Raw genomic sequence first — 15,950 nt, 5'->3', positions numbered from 1 at the left:
CAGCGGTGATTCACAAAGGGGTCCTGTTGCGAGAGGAGTCGACGGGGCTTTTATTGTGACGGCTATCGCCCCTTCCACATGAATGCGCCATTCAGAGATGGTGTTTCATTCGCTCTTGGGAGTGAAAATAGCACCCCTGAAAAATAATGCTACTAGAAAGGTTACTGCGCGTTAAAATGTAGCTTTCCAGCCTGCTCCTTCACGAAAAAGAAAACCCCACACTTTTAGACAAGCTACTGAAATGCTCAACCGTAAGGATTCCTGCATTTGATTTGATTTGATTTATTTGCACTCATCATATAAAAATAAAAAATAGAACAAATACCCTTACTTAAAACAATACAAGGAGGACTATTGTAAAAAGTGAGATGTTAAAATGAGAAACAATTTGTAAAGTACTGAGTGCAAGGATTACCCATTAAGCCAGCAATAACTGGCTCGTTTTCAATGGGGTCCTAGACTGGACAATTGTCATAACTTAATACACAACAAATATGTATATTTCCACTGAAAAACTGCCTCTGTCCAACGAATAAAACACACCCCATTTTTCTGCGTGATCTACTGCCTTTCCACAGCCCAAACCTGAAATGGAGCACCCTCCATCTTGAATGCACAGGTCTTCAAACAGCAGCCGACGGCTTTACGGTCCGTTTGACCTTCGGATCAATAGGTCCAGCTTCGCGGAGTAAGAAACGAGACGGGGGGGGGGGCTCCCGCTTGCGCTGACCGCCCCGATCCTCGGCCGAGCCGCCGGCGGGCTCTCAGCGCGTCGTCTCCGACGCCGAGATCGAGCCGCCTCTCGTTCCGTTCGGAAATCGCCCGCCCCCCTTCATGCGGCCCTCATTTTCGATTCAAAAGGCTCCAATTTTCATAAATCATCAGTCGAGTGGAACTGACCTTTCCCTCGAAACTACTACGCCAAAGGCGCGCCTTACAATCGGCAACGCCTGGGAAGGGCTGAGCAAAAGCAAGGAGTGCATTGCAATGGGGACAAAAAAAGCAAGGCTTAAATTTAAATAGTAATTCTGAAGGCTTTCAGACTAAAAGCATCCCAATGCATTTTTCCTGTCTGCACACAATATCTGGCATTTGAAACAACAACAGTTATAAGAATAAAACAACAGAATCGTTGCGCCCAAAATGAGCTGTGGACACGGGAGGGTCGAGCGCGGTTTCCTCAGCTGGAGTTTGAACCTCGTGTTTAAATCTCTAGAAGACCACAGAACTGTATCACACCTGGAACGGCTAACCCCCCATTTCGCAGGTCGGGATAGCCACTCCAGCCGCAGCGCAGCTCTGCGGTCAGAGGGATCTGAACCCGAGGTTTAAACTCCAGCTGAGGACGGCGGCGGTGCCGCCACAGAGGGAGGGGTGGGAGCGGCTAAAAACGCATTTTTTTTTTTTCCGCCGCGGTTACGCCCCCGTGGCGCAGCGCGGTCCGGGCAGCCGGCGGGGAGCTCGCTGACCTTGGCGTGAACGTCGCTGTCGTTGAAGGCCCGCTGCAGCGCCCGCGTGAGGCCCTTCGGGAGGTTCAGTTTCAGCGCGTCTCCGTCGAGCCGGCTCCTCCTCGCAGGCACGGACAGAACTGCGGGAGGAGACAAGGCAGAGAGCGCCTGAGCACACGCAGACAGCCCCCCCCCCCCTCCCCCACACACAGCAGAAATCCTCCGGGTTCAATTCGGCTCGAAGGAGAATCAGATTAATTCTTTCGCGAGTAAAATGCACTCAAGAGCTGATTTAACACAGGACGCTCTACCGCTGATTTACATTACATTACATTACAGGCATTTAGCAGACGCTCTTATCCAGAGCGACTTACACAACTTTTACACTGCATCCATTTATACAGCTGGATATATACTGAAGCGATGCAGGTTAAGTACCTTGCTCAAGGGTACAACGGCAGTGTCCTTACCCGGGAATCGAACCTGCGACCTTTCAGTTACAAGCGCAGTTCCTTACCCACTGTGCCACACTCCGTCCGTGATTTAGCACAGGATGCTCTACCGCGTGCCTTCGAGGCCTCAAATGCAGGATCGTGCACAGTGTGGTATTAATCACGTCTGCGTCTGCAGCAGACTAGTTTTAATGGCCGATGGCATTAACGCCCCGGACTCCGAAAGGTCGCCGTCTCCGTTCTTAACGCCGCGCTCGCGTGATTACGTCTGGCGGCGCAGGACAGACGGTCGGCGGAGGACGCGAGATTAAAAAGCCGTACCTGTTTTCACCCAGAGCTTCTCGGTGATGTTGCACTGCAGAGGGGCGCCCTCGGTGGCGTGGAGGCCAGACGTGGGCGCAGTGACCCTGGGGCTCGGGGCGGAGGCGCTGGCGGCGGAGGTCGGCGGGCTCGCCGAAGTTCCGGGAGCGGCCGCGGTGGTTCTGTCTGCGGTCGTCGCCTCCGTCGCGGCCGCGGTCACCGTCGTCTGCGCGGCGGCGGTCGGCCGCACGGTCGTGGTGGCGGCGGCGGTTGTGGTGGTGGTCCTAGCAACCTCCGTCGTCGAAGCCACAGTCGACGTGGTTACCGTTGTGAGCTGAAGGGTGGCGTTTGTCAGAGTCTCCTGAGTAGTACTTGTTACGGTTGTGGATACCACAGGTGCGGACGAGTTGTCAGCCTGTACGAGTACGGTAGCGTTTCCCACGCGGGTGGCGGGTAAACTAGTGGCATTCTTTGTGGAGTAAGCGCCTGCTTCTCTGGACGCCGACAGGAGAGAGGGTGGGTCTGTTGACGAGTCGTTTGTCATTATTTCCTCTGTGACAACAGAATCAAAACTGGTTGCAGTTGGAACAGACGACATCGAGGAAGCAGATGTTGATGTCACAACAGAAGGTATGGAGGTAGTGAGTGATGTCAGAACAGAAGGTATGGAGGTTGTGAATGATGTCACAGCAGAAGCTATGGAGGTTGTGGATGATGTCACAGCAGAAGGTATGGAGGTCGTGAATGATGTCACAGCAGAAGGTATGGAGGTCGTGAATGATATCACAGCAGAAGGTATGGAGGTCGTGAATGATGTCACAGCAGAAGGTACGGAGGTTGTGGATGATGTCACAGCAGAAGGTATGGAGGCAGCCATCACACGCAAAGGTGATATGGAAGCATATGATGTCACACCAGAGGGTGCTGAGGGGGGAGACATAGTTTGGGAAGACACAACGGGGTTGGATGTTGGCCAGCTGGTCTGCGTCTGGACGGACGATGAGGTAGACGGCAGGGTCAAAGCAAAATTGGGTTCTAGAGCAGGTGACGGTGTTCTTAAGCCGAGATGCCCGAGCTGCTGATGCACAGAAGACAGAGGAGTGAATGCGGCCGGCTCTGTTGCTCTGGAAACAGACACCGGCACTTGCGAAGGAGGGGTGACGCCAACGTCGCTGGCGACGGTGGAACGGTATGGGTTTGCGTCCGCAGGGAGGTGTCCGTTCTCATTCCCTGGTGTGGACCCTGCTCTTCTGTCCGGCGGACGCCGTGTGGCCGAATAGACATTGTCTTGTGCTTTGATATCTGCTACTGAGGTTACGTCGGTTTCACTACCACCTCCAGTGCTCGTCTCGGAAGAGGCCAGCCCTGCCGCTGCTGACGGATGAACACTGTGAACATTAGGCAGAGAGGTCTCTCTCTCATCTGGGCGCGGCTGAAACACTGACTCCTCAACAGCGGGCCTGGGCTCCGTTGCTGGCATAACTGTAACAACACTGCTCGGCATTCCTAAGACAGCTGCCTCTGTCGAAGCGGTGCCGGAATGTTCCGGCAACCCATACGCAGATTTAGCGTACGGTTCTTTCGATGCCACGCCTGGCGAACGTAACCCCGTTTGGGAAGAGGGAGTGTTTAACACAGAGGACACACGCACACCGCCGGCGGTAACCGACGATGCGACCGCAGGCGTCTCTTTAGCAGACGACGCCGTCGCCGCGCCGAGAGGGTCAGCCGCCGAGCTAAGCGCCAGCGGCGTGTCCCCGGGGGCGACCGAGCGGACGATATTTCTCGGATATCTCGACAGCCGCACGTCTTTCGCGCTCCCGGGCGGCGTCGCCGGTGATGTAATCGCCCGATTGGCGGCCGCGGTGTAATAACCCTCAGACGGGAAGACGGAAGCGAGGCGGGCGCGAACAGCGATAGACGGCGCCGCTTCCCGCCCACTCGCCCTATTGGCTGGCTGGCTTGCTGTTACTGAGGCATACTCTCCACTCGAAACCCCCGTGTAACCACGGGACAGGGTGGCATTCAGCTCCTTTGGCCTGGCAGAGGAGCACCCGGACGCCTCATCAGAGGCTTGTGTAATGAGGGCCGAGTCCCCGGTTGCTGCCTTATTTGCTGTTTGTAGTAATTTGGCAGACACGTTTGTTGGCAACTGTGTAGGTCGTATAGAACTGGCAAGCACAGCCAGTGCTTCCTGATATCCCAGAACGCGAGTGTGTGCAGCCTGAGTCAAAGAATCCCCTGATGTTGGGTTTATGAGTTGCGCTGATTTGGTGCTGTGCCGGACTATCCCTGGAACTGCTCTCGAACGCGCCTGACTGGCAGACGCCAAAGGGGAGGAGGACGCATCGCTGCTCGCGGTCAGTTTAACGATCAGGGTCTCGCTGCCGGGGCTCTCAGGTACCGGCAGCGACTCAGCGAAAAGCCGCCTCGTCGACGCCGAATCTCTAGATAAAGTGAAAAGGTATGCTGGGAAGGGAATCTGAGTAGTAGCAGGGGTACCATAAGCAGTAGTATTAGCAGCAGTAGTAGCAGGAGTAGTAGTAGTAGTATCAGCAGTGGTAGTAGCAGTAGTAGTGTCAAGGGCTGTAGTAGTAGCAGCAGATGAAGTAGGATTAGCAGTAGCAGTATTAGCAATAGTAGTAGTAGTACCAGTAGAAGCAGGGGTGGCAGTATTAGCAGTAGTAGCAGGGGTAGTAGTAGTATTAGTAGCAGGGGTAGTAGTAGTATTAGTAGCAGGGGTAGTAGTATTAGCAGCAGCAGTAGTAGCAGGGGTAGTAGTAGTAGTATTAGCAGCAGCAGTAGTAGCAGGACTAGTAGTAGCAGTAGTAGCAGGGGTAGTAGTCATATTAGCAGTAGTAGTAGTAGCAGGGGTAGTAGTAGTATTAGCAGCAGTAGCAGTAGTAGTAGCAGTAGTAGCAGCAGTAGTAGCAGGGGTAGTAATAGTATTAGCAGCAGCAGTATCAGGGGTAGCAGTATTAGCAATAGTAGTAGTGGCAGTACTAGCAGTAGCAGTGGTAGTAGTAGCAGGTGTAGTCATAACATTAGCAGGCGCAGTATTAGCAGCGGAAGTAGAAGTGGCAGTAGTAATATCAATAGTAGTAGTAGCAGTACTTGTATTAGGGGTAGAAGTATTATCAATTGTAGTAGTAGTAGCAGGACTAGCAATAGCAGTAGTAGCAGGGGTAGTAGTAGTATTAGCAGTAATAGCAGTAGCACCAGTATTAGCAGGGGTAGTAGTAGTATTAGTAGTAGTAGCAGGACTAGTAGTAGCAGTAGTAACAGGGGTAGTAGTAGTATTAGCAGTAGCAGTAGTAGTAGTAGTATTAGCAGAAGTAGTAGTAGTAGTAGTAGTAGCAGCAGTAGTAGCAGGAGTAGCAGGGGTAGTAATAGTATTAGCAGTAGTAGTAGCAGGGGTAGTAGTAGTATTTGCAGGGGTAGCAGTAGTAGCAGCAGTAGTAGTAGCAGTAGTAGCAGTAGTAGCATTAGCAGTAGTAGTAGCAGCAGTAGTAGCAGGGGTAGTAGTAGTATTAGCAGTAGTAGCAGTAGTATTAGCAGCAGTAGCAGTAGTAGCAGCAGTAGTAGTAGTAGCAGTAGTAGCAGGAGTAGTAGTAGCAGTAGTAGCAGGGGTAGTAATAGTATTAGCATCAGTAGTATCAGGGGCAGCAGTAGTATCAGGGGTAGCAGTATCAGCAATAGTAGTAGTGGCGGTACTAGCAGTAGCTTTATTAGCAGTAGTAGTAGGGGTAGTAGTAGCAGGCGTCATAACATTAGCAGGAGCAGTATTAGCAGTAGTAGTAGCAGTGGTAGTATTAATAGCAATAGCAGTAGTAACAGTACTTGTAGTAGTAGGGGTAGCAGTATTATCAATAGTAGTAGTAGCAGGACTAGTAGTAGCAATAGTAGTAGGGGTAGCAGTATTGGCAATAGTAGTAGCAGGTGTAGTATTAGCAGTAGCAGGAGGGGTAGTTGCAATAATATTGTCAGTAACATTAGAAGTAGCAATTTCATCAGATTTTAAATAACTATGTTGCTTTGCTGTTGACCACACCATTGAAGCGTATCCTTTGTTGCCTTTGGAAGGGCTAAAATAGTCTTGGGAGGCCTTGTATCTGGAATCAAAACCTTGAGTTGCACGTTTTGAAATGACAACAATATCTTGGGCAAATCCAGATGTGGGTGAAACAGCACTTGCCAATTTATTTGTAAAATGAGAGGGTCCAAAAAAATGTGATTGTACCAGAGGCTCCACGGGTGATGAAAGAGTGTTCTTTTGGAAGTGTTTGTTTTTGGCGAAAACTGGCGGAGCTGTACGTTTTGAGCTTTGGATGGAGTTGGATGAGTTCAGACGATTGTGGAATGGTGTCGCTGCCACCAACGAATATGGCGGTGGAGCTTCTGGTGACGAATGTGACGGCAATGATGATGATGATGATGATGATGATGGTGAAAATATTTGGGAAGCAAAGTCTCTTGGAGATGAGGAAGTATCGAAGAATGCAGACAGTAATGGTGCTGAGGGTTTGGACCTTTGGACCAGGGGTGGAAATGGGCTCTGATGCATGCTGGGAGTCAAACCTGTGCTGGAAGAGAGGGTGAGGGTAGTGTCCGGTGCTGAAGACGAAGGGTCCTCTCCTCTCCCCGCGTCCTCCGAAGGCCATTGGTTCGTTTGGTTGCCGCTGCCGGACGTCGCCGGGGAAACGCGGGACTGGACTAACGTCTCAGGGCTTCTGGCAGTGCTGGCCAGGATAGTCAGTATGGAGGAGAAGGCGGGCTGCCGCCTGGCGCTCTCCGCTGCCCCCGGTGGCTCCGCGCGGTGGGCGGGGAAGGGCTCCCCCTCCGGCAGCGCTCCGGCAGGGGGGCGGGCGGGGGCCGCCGAGGCCGCCGGGTCCTGGGGAGGAGGCGAAAACCCGGACGACTCGTAGCTCCCGTCATCTGGAAACGAGCGGAGAGAGAGTCGAGTTAACGGGGCAGTGAGCCGCACCGGCGTTAGCGCAGCTCCGCACCGGCGTTAGCCTCGGCTACGCACCGGCGTTAGCCCAGGCTCCGTACCGGCGTTAGCCGCGGCTCCGCACCGGCGTTAGCGGCAGCTCCGCACCGGCGTTAGCCGCAGCTCCGCACCGGCGTTAGCCTCGGCTACGCACCGGCGTTAGCCCAGGCTCCGTACCGGCGTTAGCCGCGGCTCCGCACCGGCGTTAGCGGCAGCTCCGCACCGGCGTTAGCCGCAGCTCCGCACCGGCGTTAGCGGCAGCTCCGCACCGGCGTTAGCCGCAGCTCCGCACCGGCGTTAACCGCGGCTCCGCCGCCGTCCGTCTCAGCCCGAAACGAGGCGCGGCTTAACGGGATTAGCGCTTCATAAACTGAACTAAGAGATCGTGTAATTGGGCCCTATCAGCTGAAGGGCTGTTTGTCTCAGACCAACCTGCGTGACCGCTAGCAAATGCAGTTTGCACCGATAAAAGCTGTGAAGAAAAAAGCCAAGAGAATTCAAACCTGAGTTGATATTAGTCAACATCTAGAGAACAACAATGAGAAATGCTACTTTACCCACTCTGAACGAATTACAGAAATCCTCCTTCCGATCTTTTCTTAATCGACTCTGATCCATGAAATCCCCTCAGTGTTAAACACGGTGTTTCGTAGCGCCTAGTAATGAAAGTGTTTTCCAGTCACTCCGCATGAGCATCACAGACTTGCAAACACAAACATGAAGTGTAGAACCGCAGAAAACATTTTTAAAGAGTCCCGCACCGCAGGCTTCAAACAGGAAGCCATGCAAGCCCATGAGAGGGCCTCAGATACTTGGCTAATACAAAAAAAAAACCTGGCAGAGAGAGATGAACACAAGCAGATACATTTTTTTAAAAACGCAAACACTGCAAATTATTTATCGCAAATGACTTATTTATTATTTTTGCAGTGCAAGACGCACAGATCTTAAAAACACGGCGGCCGTAAAAAAGCAAATGGCCGCAGTTAAGAAGGAACGGCCATGGCAGCAATCCTCTCCTCCTGCAGAAAGCAGCAAAGTCACCTTTCAGCACGGGAAAAAGGGGGGAAACGTTTCGCGTATCGCGTTTCTGGGTCGAACGTCTAACGGGTTTCGCAGAAAGAGCTGACGACGCGCTGGCCGCCGCGCCCCAAAACAGGAGCGTGCTTCGCCATTCCCGGCTCGTACCGGCCGACGTTCCCGACGCGTCCGTCAGGGAATTATATCATCGGCTACAAAACGGTTCGCGAGCCCGTCGCACGTGTTTCCGTTCCGAGGACCGCGAAGCTCGCTTCCCGCGACGGCACAAAAAAAGCCCCTGTTTTACATAACGAAACCCCAGCGACTCTTTTTCAATTACAGGAACACAGCAAGGGAAGGCTTCCTGCGAATTCCGCCCGAGGAAAAAATATCTCTGCCGTTCGGCTGCCAGGTATTTGCTCCCCCCCCCCCCCCCCCACCCCCCCCCACCCCCCCCCCCACCCCGGAACGTCTCAGATTAGCATGACTGCGTATTAGCCTTTTTTTTTTTACGGTCTCTGGTGTTAGCTCAGCGATAACAGTATCCGCGGTTCCTTTTTTTAGACGCGCAAGACGTTACCGAGGCACCGAACGGTTTTTTGTTTTTTGTTCTTTTTTTTTTTCCCGCGAAAAGCCGCTCTCCTCGGAAGGCCCGCTGCGGAACGCCAAACTGGCGAGCCAGAGCCGGATCGGTCCCCGATCAGAAACGAGCCAAGCGACGCGTTCGGCGCCCCGGCTTCCAAAGAACGGCGCTGGCGCGTTTCCCCGTCATTCTCTTCTCCGCAGCGTGCGCCGGCGGAAAAAAAAAATATATCGCCCCCGAAATCCCCCAAAGCGGGACGCCCCTGTTTGCCTTCTCCGCGCCGCACGCGGCCTTCTGCGCCGGACCAGAAGCCCAGAGTCGCGCCCCACGGACGGCGGCCAGCCTTCCTGCAGCTATCCACCTGGAGGTGGGGGAGGGGGGGAGGGGGGGGTGAGCATATGGGACACCCCCGGAAAAGGAAAAGGCGAGCGGGTCAAGTTCCGGAGGAGGTGGGAGGGTGGGGTTTACTGAATGCTCATAAAACAGATCGACGGGAATGGAGCATGATGGGACCGCTGCCATCAGAGGTCCAGGTGGCCGGGATGGGGGGAATGAGTATCAACCAACTCCCCCCACCCCCCCAGCCCCCCCCAGCGCGTGCGAAACATTCGAGGGTCGGCGGAATCGTTTCCATGGTTTCACGCCAGGGCGGCGTTTTTTCTCTTCCTGTGTCTCCATCTGCCCGCCCGCGAGACCCGCTGATCTGCACATGCGCTCCCACAATGCATCTCTCTCTGAGCCTTCTTTTAATCAGCGAGAGACAAAAAGGGCTCAGCTCAGGGCTGCAGCCACGGGCGCATTAATTCAGCGCCAGCTGCCGGAAACCTGACTGAGGGCCGTCGCCATGGAGAGCGCGCTCGAAGCTGCGGACGACTGAGCGGTGAGCGGCGGCGAGAGCAGCCGCGGCGCGGACGGCGGGGAGCGGAACACCGTGTGCTTAACGCCAAGCCCCACACCCCCCCGCCCCCACACCTTTTTCCTCACATACGAGCATTTTAATACAATTTACGCCGCCCGGGAAGAATCCCCGATTGATTCCCGCGGGCCTCCTGAGGGCCTCGTTCGCGGTTTCCCTCCCGGTTTCGGGGGACGTTTAGCGCGCCGTTACCTGGAGGAACCTGGCGGATTAGCACGGCGGGATCCTGCGTCCCGCGCTCCGATTTCTGATATCCTTTCATCAAAGGCGACTAAGCTGCTTTTCAATTACTGAATGCACGTTAAATCTCACGTAAATCTAAGATAAAGACTTTCGCTCTGCTAGGTTTTAATATTCGAAAGCTCGGGCCCGGGTGAGACGAGTTTCCTACTTAAATCAGGGACATTGTTTCCATGGAAATGAAAGAGTACTCACAAGGTCAAAGGTTACTGTACTTTTGCTCAGGACAACACATCATTTCTATCCAAGACCTTCATTATGTCTTTGAGCTTCTAGTCTACCTATCAAAGGCCTCATTTTCACATCTGCTGGGCTGAGGCACTGTCCTAGCGTGTGGATAGGCCTTACAGTCTGGTATCTGTTATGGCACTGTTCTAGTGCATGGATGGGCCCCCAGTCTGCTATCTGTTAAGGCACTGTTCTAGTGCATGGATGGGCCCCCCAGACTGGTATCTTTTAAAGGTTTCCTTTCTTCCAACTGAAAAACTGAAGCATAACTCAAATCAGGCTCATGCCTGTCCCACTGCACACCGGTGGCCCCCTGTGCCCACCCCCACATGAAGCGCCCTCTGTCTCCGCAAGTCCGACTCGTCGGCCGCGGTGTTAAAATGACCGGCGGTGACATCACATGCTTTGGAGGACAACGTGTGTTCTCCTGGACGGACAATGGAGATGACGATGAGTCTTGCAGCTTCAGCATGATTGGACATTCAAGACCAGGGGAAACAGTACATTTCTTCATCATCAATCATTTACAGCAATTGGACCATTACGCAAAACCCTACCTAGGAATACCTGAGGGAAGCATCATGTGCAGCTGGCATTCCCCAGTAGCGTCTTTCCTCCTGTCCCTCCACCACGAACATGACACAGAAGTGCAAGATACAACAAGGACTACCATAAGAGTTAACGAGCCTGGATCTCTGCTCTCAGGAGCAGAACCAAAGCGCGCTGACTGAGCGCGCTCAGTGCAAGGCCGCCTGAAAAGCAAGTCGTGAAACGCTGAGCTATTCCCACGCTGTCGAGGTGGCTCAACGTCAATTTATCACCTTCGTGGAGATCACGTCTCTTCCTGGAACAGGAAGCAGAAGGTGACAGGGCTGACTGAGGTGATGGCGCAACACATTCACAAGGGGTGGGAAGGAAGGAAGAAAGTTCCGTTCGGAACATTCTAGAAAGGGCATCGGCAGTGTAGGCAGGAGGGACGTGACGCTTTGCGGTTAATCAAAGTTCAAAAATTCTAAAGGTTGGCGGCGCGGCGGGCAGAGGCTCCAAAGGTGGTGCCAGCGCGTTAGCGCCAAGGTGAGCAGCGGCCAGAAAACGATTTCGGCCCCGGGAGGAAGAAAACAAATTCATTCCGTTTCCTTTTCCCTGCCAGTGACTTGCAGCTCAGACATCAGACCTGAAACAAAAGGTGCCTTCCCAAAAGTGAGCCAAAAAAGGGCGTTTACATTTCAGCTGAGTTCAAATGTGTAAATGGTAAATGGACTGTATTTATATAGCGCTTTTATCCAAAGCGCTTTACAATTGATGCCTCTCATTCGCCAGAGCAGTTAGGGGTTAGGTGTCTTGCTCAAGGACACTTCGACATGCCCAGGGCGGGGTTTGAACCGGCAACCCTCCGACTGCCAGACAATCGGTCTTACCTCCTGAAGTTATGTCGCCCCTGTGTATTTTCGAAGTGCAAAATGGAGGTGAAAACTTAATATTCTTGTATTCCATCCTTCTGACTGTGTTTCAGTTGTGGCAAGGTTTTCTGGTTGGTTGCTGATCTAGCACATAGCACAATGTTTACCTTCCAGAGGGAACCTGTATGCAGCCTAGCAATTGTGGCTGGGGTTTAAATACCATCCCAAATTCTGCTCTTCTGAGAAGGCAAAGGATTCTAACTAAGAAAAACTAGAGTTAAATGGGTTAAATGAGTTAAATGAATGAAATGAGTTGAATGAGTTTCAGACTACACATGCACCCTTGGATTTGTGACTGGGGTGTAACCCCTGCACATCCACCCTAATTTGCATATAGGGCATCACAAATGTCGCTCTCCTGTGAAGGCAAAGGAGTCCAACTCAGTAAAACTAAAGTTAACTGGGTTCCACCAAATGTCTCGTATAGGAATCAGCGAAGATTCAGACAGTGCATTGGTGTATAACCCTGGCACCATTTTGCTTCAGATACCACCTTTGCCTGATTTTGAGCCAGAAAAACACTGAACAGACACAGCCAACCGCTGTCACTGCTCAAAAGAGAAAGTCACTGAAATGTTTCTCCAGGCCTGTAGGGGGTGTAGGACAAAGCAAAGACTATAACAACATGCACTTTATGCGAGGAAATGTGAAGGCTCACAATATGTCTGAGTTATGTTTCATGTTTGAATGAAAACTTTTATTATTAAATCCCCCAACTTGTGAGCACAATTAAAAATAAGTTACGTCACATCCTCTGATACAAAAATTTACAATTTTACAACGTATAGTACATTAATAAATATTACTGTAAACACAGACTGTTGTGTGTGACTATCTTCTGTTTTCACTATTCACCCATTTTTTTGTGTTATATTTTACATGACACACTATCCATGTTTATGTTATTAAAACAACGCAACAATGATCCACTTTGGTTATTATGTCATAACAAAAAGTGCATTTTCTTGTGCCAATTTAAATAGCTCATTTTCACTCTGACTGGAAGGGTATTACATTACAATCAATCATATAGCAGAGCAACATGGAGTAGCGTAGAACGTCTGTGTTAATCTCAGGAATCCAAAAATATAGCAGCACCAAGAAAGCACAGGGGCCTTTTATAATCAATAAGTGTAATCTAAACCATCAAAAACAACCATTTGTGTTGTAACAAAAGAAGGTACAACCAGACAGGCACAGCTATGCCTGTAACATTAACCAAAAGGAAAGCCACAGAAAGAAAGGACGTCTGAAGGGGGTCAGGGGAGCCATGGTGCAATCTGAAGCGCAGAGTCTTCAGTCTGTGCTGGAAGATGGGCAGGGTTTCTGCTGTTCTGACTGCAGTGGGAAGATGGGCAGGGTTTCTGCTGTTCTGACTGCAGTGGGAAGATGGGCAGGGTTTCTGCTGTTCTGACTGCAGTGGGAAGATGGGCAGGGTTTCTGCTGTTCTGACTGCAGTGGGAAGATGGGCAGGGTTTCTGCTGTTCTGACTGCAGTGGAAGATGGGCAGGGTTTCTGCTGTTCTGACTGCAGTGAGAAGATGGGCAGGGTTTCTGCTGTTCTGACTACAGTGGGAAGATGGGAAGGGTTTCTGCTGTTCTGACTGCAGTGGAAGATGAGCAAGGTTTCTGCTGTTCTGACTGCAATGGAGGATGGGCAGGGTTTCTTCTGTTCTGACTGCAGTGGAAGATGGGCAGGGTTTCTGCTGTTCTGTCTGCAGTGGAAGATGGGCAGGGTTTCTGCTGCTCTGTCTGCAGTGGAAGATGGGCAGGGTTTCTGCTGCTCTGTCTGCAGTGAGAAGATGGGCAGGGTTTCTGCTGTTCTGACTGCAGTGAGAAGATGGGCAGGGTTTCTGCTGTTCTGACTGCAGTGGAAGATGGGCAGGGTTTCTGCTGTTCTGACTGCAGTGAGAAGATGGGCAGGGTTTCTGCTGTTCTGACTGCAGTGGGAAGATGGGCAGGGTTTCTGCTGTTCTGACTGCAGTGGGAAGCTCATTCCTCCAATGGGGGGCCAGAACAGATGGGAGATGTTACCTTAAAGTCCATCACATGGTGTCGGGAAGGGGGGGGGGATTTTTGTCCTGTTTTGTTTTTACAAATCCAAGTTTTGAGGATTCTCTCAGCCATTTTCACCGTTTATAAAAAAAAAAGAAAAAGAAAAAAAAGACTAAAACATTTAAGCTGCTTGGCGCCGCAATGCCCGCTTCCTGCTCCCAAAGCCGTCACGTGCTCTCAAACGACAAGGTTGCCAGGCAACGCGCAGTCAGACGCGAGGGCAGCGCGACAGCGCGCAGGCTAATCACGGGCCGGCGGACCGCGCGTCGCAGGAGGCGCGCGGCTTCGCGGGGGAAAATTAGCAGGAACGGCTCCGCTAAAAACACAACCGCGTCACAGGCCGCTGTCACGAACCAATGGGGGTCCATTGTTCCTTCTCACAGATGGATACCAGTTGCTGGCATAAGTGGTTAGAACACTGTGCATTCAGCGTTCCACGATAAGCGAAACCTTTGCGAAGGAAGACACACTGTTAGCATGCCTATCAGCACCAATGCCAAAATGTACTATGTTTCCATACAGCATTCCTTTTAGCGAGTCTCTTAACTCCTGACAAATTCTTTTCTAATTAAAGATCTTACTGGACTAGGAGCAGCTGTCCAGAAAATGTTCAGAGCTGAAAAGCTTTTGTCAGAACAAATGTTTTCCTCATAGTAGTTGGCACCCAAGAGCAAAAACAGCTTGCCAAGCAGGGAAGTAGGCTAAACTGTACACTCTGCAGATGGCAACCCAAATGACCCCCAGCTAACCAGAGCTAGCAACTACTCCACTTGCCAGTTATTGCCGGTGTTCGTGGTATGCGAATTGCTACCAGCCTAAGACACACGAGCCTAGCCATCTTTCGCTCCGAATGTGCATAGACGGAACTGTCCGGAAGGCAGAGAAGCTTCGATCGGACAGTCCAGGGTAAAAAGACATGTTTAGGTCAAGCTCTGTCCACACTTTGCTCTCCATAAAAGACATATGTAATTATAATTTAATGGGTGCAATAGGGAAGTACTAGTGGAGATCTTTATAAATGCTGAAAATAGCTGGAGTAGACGGAATATTCAATATTACTATTCAGACGCATGAGCGTAGCCACATATCCCTGTTTATACTTAAGCCTTTATGTGTAAGCTCCGCAAATTTGCCTTCAAGGACAGCTCCCATTTTGTTCTAGAGCAGGGTTGATGAAAGTCCTGGAGGCCCATCGTGTGGGCAGGTACTTGTGCTTTCCTTTCAATCAGAAGCCAATTAAGGCCTTGAGAACAAGGTGTGTGGACTCTATCCAATCGATGACTTGCATTAATCACCGATGCTGAAACACACCGAAAACTAGCAGACACTGAGACTGGAGTTTGGCACCCCTGTTCTAGAGGGTGCTGTCTGTACATTTTCCGCCGTTTTGCTGACTCTACAAGGAAACTCGAACATTCTGCAAGCAGCTCTCTCCCACCATGATTGGCTCACTGGTAATCAGCTGCTCGCTAATTGGCCAATCAAGGTTCTACATGTAGGGTCATGGGAGGCGGCTCCAGAACACAGTCATTCATGGCTAACTGGCATGGCAGACTTTCTCAAGTCTACTCTCTACAGAGAGCTTCGATTTTAAGAGAAAACGAAATGCTTCCGAGTGATAAAGATCATTTTATGGCATCCTTGACATGAAAAAACGAGAAGATCTATTTTTGAACAATTTAAGTTCTTTCAAATAGTTCAGTGGATGCAACAGAGGCATCAGTTTGACATGCTTTGAATATTCACAACAGCACAGCATATTTTATAGTGAGATTTAAGTCAAACTTTGAAATTGAAAATGAACGGTGACAACAAACAAGAGGAAGGAGAAAAGCCTAGGGGAAAGTGCATCCAACCATAAAAGTTTCAAAACCAAATAAAATGGTTATCTGAAAACTAGTATTTTATTAATGTAGTAATAACTTTATCTGATTGTGCAAAATATCATCATTCACAGATATGCATCATGATTCTTAGTTGTAAATTCCGACCCTATTGGTGACAAAAGTCATGTAAACAAACCAATTCCACCACATTCTGGAAACTACAAGCAGCTAATGGCTAAACATTCCCTATGCCACTTAGGACACAAAGACAAATTAAAATGAGAACTGTGATAGCTGCTCAGCCAATGTTCTCAAAAACGGGGAGTGAATAAATAGCTGCAATCGTTGCCCTTTGACCCTTTGGGTAAAGTCCTGTCTGCGAATTTACATAAAAGCGGGATTCTTGCCAGCATCATCACAAGAAATCGCCGTA

The 15,950-nt window shown here is 50.9% G+C and overlaps 1 protein-coding gene across 9 annotated transcripts in view; it reads right to left on the bottom strand.

Moving 5' to 3' along the window:
• Positions 1-15,950, bottom strand: part of LOC135241745 (UPF0606 protein KIAA1549L-like) — a 74,508-nt gene that overhangs the window by 40,076 nt on the left and 18,482 nt on the right. For 7 of the 9 annotated variants that reach the window (XM_064312380.1, XM_064312382.1, XM_064312383.1 and 4 more), the window contains exons 2-3: positions 2,222-7,135; positions 1,470-1,588 (exon numbers count right to left, since the gene is read on the bottom strand). In XM_064312380.1, the coding sequence (XP_064168450.1) occupies positions 1,470-1,588; positions 2,222-7,135 (5,033 nt within the window). The remainder of the gene's footprint in view (positions 1-1,469; positions 1,589-2,221; positions 7,136-15,950) is intronic. The other 2 variants (XM_064312384.1, XM_064312385.1) reach the window with 2 other exon arrangements.

The sequence above is a fragment of the Anguilla rostrata genome, chromosome 16 (genome assembly GCF_018555375.3).
Source record: "Anguilla rostrata isolate EN2019 chromosome 16, ASM1855537v3, whole genome shotgun sequence".
NCBI classification, from domain to species: domain Eukaryota; kingdom Metazoa; phylum Chordata; class Actinopteri; order Anguilliformes; family Anguillidae; genus Anguilla; species Anguilla rostrata.
The sequence above is the reverse complement of the archived record's forward strand: the minus strand, read 5'-3'. Positions and strand labels throughout refer to the sequence as shown.